A 6,234-nucleotide genomic window follows, 5' to 3' on the forward strand; every position below is an offset into this window, starting at 1 on the left:
ACTCACACTGTCTCTCTCACACACACACACACACACACACACACACACACACACACACACACACACACCGGCCGTCGCGCGCGCACACACACACACACGGTCACACACACACACACACACACACACACACACAGAAACACACCGTCGCGTGCGCACACACACAAACACACACACACACCGTCGTACACACACTGGCACACACACACACACACACACACACAAACACACACACACAGTCGCACACACACACACACACTGATACCGGCCGGCGCATACACACACACCGCCGGCACACACACACGCGCGGGTGCGCGCACATGTACAACATGATATACAGCTCAGTTTAGTCGAGCGGGTTCTCATACACAAACAAACACTCACAGTATATATATATATACACGCACATTTTTCCAGCAACAACAACAAATCACTTAATTCAGTACAGACTCAGACCACAGAGGAAACTCAGTTTAAAGACTACTAAGTTGACTCGGAACACTGAACTTCACCTCAGTCAGCCAACTCAACTCTACATAACTTAAATAGACGTTAAATCGGCAACGACTGGACCAACTGGGCCAACCAACACACACACACACACACACACACACACACACACACACACACACACACACACATACACACGGCACACACACATTCGCAAACCGTTTTCAGAGAGACTCATGACAGAGAGAGAGAGAGAGAGAGAGAGAGAGAGAGAGAGAGAGAGACTGACACCTGAACGCTGAACACTGAAAGGTTTAATGTCATTAACGACCATACGGCTCTACTGAGTGACATGGCCCGTGGTGCAATCTGAACAATAATGATGAAAATAATGAAACAAAATAGAACAGAAAAAAACGTATTTGGAGTCAAATAAACAAACGCTCGACTATGCATTAATTTTCCAAGTTCATGGAAATAAAAGCATTCTTTTTTAAATTTTTTTTTAATCAACGTAATTAAACTATTGGCATGAATCACACTTCTTTCGAATATTATAGGCTTCAGCAATATACTTCGCCAGTGATCTTACTATATCGTCATCGTGATTCATTTTCAACACACCAGTGATATATCATTTACTCCTTGCAGCAATTGTTTTGAAAACAACACATTTTTCACAAATACTTTATTATTATTATTATTATTATTATTCAGTATTATTATTATTATCATTATTATTCAGTATTATTATTATTATTATTATATGCTTTGCAGAATAAAAATGCATTTCACCTTCCCTTTGGAACCCACACATTGGACAAGGGGAGTGTGTGGGTGGTTCAGTGTAAAACCACCTTAATTGGATGTGCGTTCAAGCCAAGCGTTCTGAGTCTAAAGAGAGAGAGAGAGCGAGCGAGCGAGAGAGAGAGAGAGAGAGAGAGAGAGAGAGAGAGTAGTCATCGTTGTCGTCTTAGTAGTATTGGTAGTACTATGGTAGTATTCCAGAAGGTTGTTTTCATGAAAGTATAACTGAATATCTACAATTTGGGAATTGTTTTGAATAGCCCGATTAAAAAAAAATTATTTAAAAAAAAATATGAAACAAATGCCAAACAGAATTAACAAAACCTGCGAGCGTTCGTGGAACAGTTTCTTTCAAGAGACAGAATCCTCTCTCCTCGACCTGTAACTCCATACCTCTGTGCCAGCAAGGATCCCAACATTTGTAAATCCACGAGAGTTTTATCACGGACGTATAATATCCATTGATTTCGCGCTGTTGCATTGGATATTTTTATTTGTATTTATTTTTGTCACAAAAGATTTCTGTGTGAAATTCGGGCTGTTCTCCCCAGCGCCACCCCCCACCCCCCACCCTCCCTTTTTTTTTTTTTTCCCCCTTTGTGCAATTTTATTTGTTTTCCCTATTGAAGTGGATTTTTCTGCAGAATTTTTCCAGGAACAATCTTTTTGTTGCCGTGGGTTCTTTTACATGCGCTAAGTACATGCTGCACACGGGACCTCGGTTTATCGTCTCATCCGAATGACTAGCGTCCAGACCACCACTCAAGGTCTAGTGGAGGGGGAGACTTGAAAATGTCCGGAGGCGGCTGAGCCGTGATTCGAACCAGTGCGCACAGATTTCCCCGCTTCCTTGGCGGACGCGTTACCTCTAGGCCATCACTCCATTTATCCCACCTCCGTGATAACGGTTGCAGAAACCTACCTGAACTTCTTTCTTCTTCTTCTTCTTCTTTTAAAATTTTTTTTTTTAACCCTTGCTGACACAGAGGTATAGGATAGGCTTAGGTGTGGGACAGAGTAGAGGACAAAGAATCAAGTTCAAAATGTCCCCTAAAAAAAGCTCAGTGATTCATTTAACGACAGCTCAGAGATACTATTCCCCTGACAAATTGAAAAGCCAGTCAAAACACCAATTGGAGAAAACATAAAAACTGTGGGTTGTAACCAACTAACACAGTCTCTGAAGACAGATATAATTATGGTGTAAAGCTTTGGACACCTTTTATCAAAAGTGATTCTTATTTTACAACCCTAAGTTTTAAAAAAAAACTTTATTCATTTGGTGTTTGTATAGTCTCAGCAGTCATTCTTCATTTGATCATCGTACCAATCAAAACAGTTTCCACAACAAAGATGGAAAGTTACACACACACACACACACACACACACACTGTCCCACGCGCGCGGGCACGCAACGAGAAGAGGCACACGGGGGAGATAAAAATGTGACTCGACATTTGATAGGTTTACAATCGACAGAGGTCAAGAGAAGGATAACTCTTACGCAATGTTGACAGTGGTTGTCTTTGTACCACTCACCTCCCAGAGAAAGTGAAAGGAAAGTAGGTGATGAAATTTAGCTAGATTGGTAGTGTTTAGACACTAATTATAGTGTCTGTGGACTGTATAAATCTACTGTCGTCATAAAGTTCATCTACGTGAGTATGTGTTTTCGTTGTGTCAGCTGTAATTCACTGAAACTGATCCAGCGACTCCCGGACTTTCAATTTCTGTCGACCTCTGAAACAGCGAATGAGATAAAAGATGTACTGAGAGATGAATATTGATAGGGATATATCAGATTGTCTGTGTTTCGAACTTTGAAAATATATCATTTATATGTCAATTGAAATAATGATAATAATAACAGAAATGAAAAATGTCTTGATTTTGAAAAAAAAGGGTCATTATGTTTGGAGCTAATTAAATAAGTTCTTCATACTTGTTGCTCAGTTCAATTTTTTTTTCTTTCTTTTTTCTTCCAACATGCAGTCCTTGAGCCGAGCTGAACCAAGAGATGGAGCTGATAAATAATGTGAAACTTTACTGGAAGAAACTAACTAGATGGAGTTGTGAAACTGGTTAATTTCTAAGAAAAAAAATTGGCACCAGTGTTGCACATAACATGTAAGTTATGTGTGTGTGTGTATGTGTTCATGTGCGCGTTTGTGTGTGTGTGTGTGTGTGTGTAACATTCTTTGTGCATTGTTGTGTATTGTGTAGCAGTGAAACGGAACAGAATGCTGTCTCTACATTTGAGACGATAAGACAAGGTCCTGTGTGCAGCACACACTTTGTGCACTGAAAAAGAACCCATGGCAGTTTAAGTGTTGTCCTCTGGCAAAATTCAGTAGAAATCCACTGTGATAGGTGCACACACAAACACACACACACACACACACACACACACACACACGCATGCACGCACACATCGTCTAATATCACTGATAATGAAAAGACGCTAAACTAAAGAATGAATGAACACACACACATTCAGATGTTCTTGGCCTGGCTAAGCATGTTGGGTTATGTTTTTGGTCAGGCATCTACTTATTACTATTAGATGTGGTGTAGCATATATTGATATATGGAATTGTCCAAACGCAGTCACACCTTCTTGAGGAGAAACTGAAACTGAAACTGTTTCTACATTCATAATAAAACTTTGAATACACAGCAGCATGTTTGATCAGATTACATAGAAAGTACATGCCTTAAAAAGATTACATAGTAAGGTGCTGAAGGAAGAGATGTGTTACTTCTGATCCAGCTCCATCAACATAATGATTGATTTCAGGTCTGCAACAAAGAATGACATTCCAACATTGGGGTTGTACTGTTCAGTCATCACAGATGCTGTTCAAACACTATAAATGGTGCAGATAACAATTGATTCAATGTATTATCTTGTAAATCAGAAGCCACTGCTACTAGTACATGAGTAGTAGTATCTAGTGTAATTGATTTGACTAATGTGATTTTGCCAAAATGTTTAGAACATTTCATTAACATGTTACACATTTTGTAATATTGATACTTGTATGTTTTTTATTTGCACACAGGCACCTCCATGGCACCTCAGATGACATTCAAAGTAGCACAGAAGTTTCTTCAGTGTTCACACCTGTGTGAAAACATTTCGGCAGTTCCCAGATCTCTCGGCAAGATATACACACTTTCCAGCAGACCGCCTCAAGCTGATCTTTGGCACACAGACAAAAAGTGTTTTAGCTCACTCCAGTATGGAAACCCTATCGAAAGCGCAGTTTCAAAAAATGATATAGGAAACCACCGATCAAGAGCTTGTGATGGGAGACTGTACCGTTGTCAAGAATCTGCAAAAGCTGAGACAGTGTTCAACCAGATGATGTCATCCCAAAGGTTGTGGGTGAGCACCAGAAACTGCTGCCAAGGATTCAGTACCTCAGTGTGTGCAGCCAGCAAGTTTGGAGTTGGTGGATTTGATCATGGCAAGCCAGTTGAACCCCAAGCCAGTCGCCCTGATCGAGGAAAAGACTGGGTAATTTATACTGAGATGTATGATATATACAGAAAAGTCTGTGATAATCATAATGTGTACCTGAGTGTGTCTGTCAGTGTGTGTGAGTGTAAGTGTGTGTGTGCATGTGTGTGTGTCTTTGTGCCTGCTTGTTGTATCATTTGATGATGGGGGGAAAAAAAACCTGCTTTGAATCAAATCTACAGATATTGAAGAGTTCAAGTTGTCAACAGAAAGACATTTGGTGTTCAGTCCGAAAGCATATATATCATTTATACGTGTTTGTGCGTATTCATGTTCATCCATGCATATATGCATCCATTTATGTTTTGTAGTTTCAAAATGTAGAAACTGTTCTGAACAACAATAGATTACAAATCTGTACTTTTGATTTAAAGCGCTGACTGTACAGAAGTACCAATGACATAGTTTAAAAATGATTGAGTGTGTGTGCATGTGTGCGTGTTTCAAGTGTGTGACTGTCCTTTTTGAGAATGTGTCTGTCTGTGTGTGTGTGATTAAAAAAATTTTTTTTAAACAAAATGTCAAGTTTATAGATAGAACTTTGATGTCTTTAACATGGCTATGGATTGGTTTAGTTCAAACCTGTGCACAGTAAATGGATTTTGTGTGTGTGTGTGTGTGTGTGTGTGTGTGTGTGTGTGACAAAACTGAATGCACTTCATTAAACGTTTGAGTTTGTGTTTCTTTAATCAGGCACTGAGGCTTGCTAATGAAAATGGTGAGTAGGTTTAAGTGTTCCCTTCTAAATGCATGTACTTCTTACTTTTTCATCCCCTCTATTGCATTTAAAACTGTATTGCTCACAATGTATAGCATTAGCACCATCACTGGCAAAATGCAAGCACATTGCATTTGCAAGTAAGTTGCTGGGATTTTTCTTTTCAGGCAGTTTTTTTTGTTTTTTTGTTTTTTTGTTTTCCCTGCTGAATGTCTGGTTCTTTTTATAAATGCTTCACACAGCTGTAAACAGCTGCTTTCAAAAGTGCAGCAGCATGTACAACAGAATATACTATACTTAAGTGAGTATCTCAAATACAGTTTCCAAGCACAATGGTGATTGTGGAAGTGTAGTTTGTGCATTTTCTGTGGCCTACACTTTACAGATTTATTTTGTATTTGTGTTTGTATTTCTTTTTATCACAACATATTTCTCTGTGTGAAATTCGGGCTGCTGTCCCCAGGGAGAGCGCATCACTACACTACGGCACCACCCTTTTTTTTTGTTTTTTGTTTTGTATTTTTTCCACTCGTGTACATACGAGTGAACGTGGGAATGAAGAAGAAGAAAAAGAATGTAGGTCAAAGTAACAATATTTGTCATGTCAAGATTTGTATTACTTTTTCATGCCATTTAGTATGAAGTTCTGTCCAGCCAAATTCTACTTTTTTTTCTCTTATTATGTCTAATTATTCTGTTATTTTATTTTTTCCATATTTTGTTGTGTCATACCTGTCTC

At 39.1% G+C, this 6,234-nt stretch overlaps 1 protein-coding gene across 1 annotated transcript in view; it reads left to right on the forward strand.

Moving 5' to 3' along the window:
• The first annotated feature begins 2,786 nt into the window (after positions 1 to 2,786).
• LOC143296295 (uncharacterized) overlaps positions 2,787 to 6,234 on the forward strand; it is an 8,259-nt gene continuing 4,811 nt past the window's right edge. The window contains exons 1-3 of the mRNA XM_076608146.1: positions 2,787 to 2,912; positions 4,317 to 4,774; positions 5,471 to 5,495. Of these exons, the coding sequence (XP_076464261.1) occupies positions 4,325 to 4,774; positions 5,471 to 5,495 (475 nt within the window). The 5' untranslated portion in view covers positions 2,787 to 2,912; positions 4,317 to 4,324. The remainder of the gene's footprint in view (positions 2,913 to 4,316; positions 4,775 to 5,470; positions 5,496 to 6,234) is intronic.

Source organism: Babylonia areolata, chromosome 21 (genome assembly GCF_041734735.1).
Source record: "Babylonia areolata isolate BAREFJ2019XMU chromosome 21, ASM4173473v1, whole genome shotgun sequence".
NCBI classification, from domain to species: domain Eukaryota; kingdom Metazoa; phylum Mollusca; class Gastropoda; order Neogastropoda; family Buccinidae; genus Babylonia; species Babylonia areolata.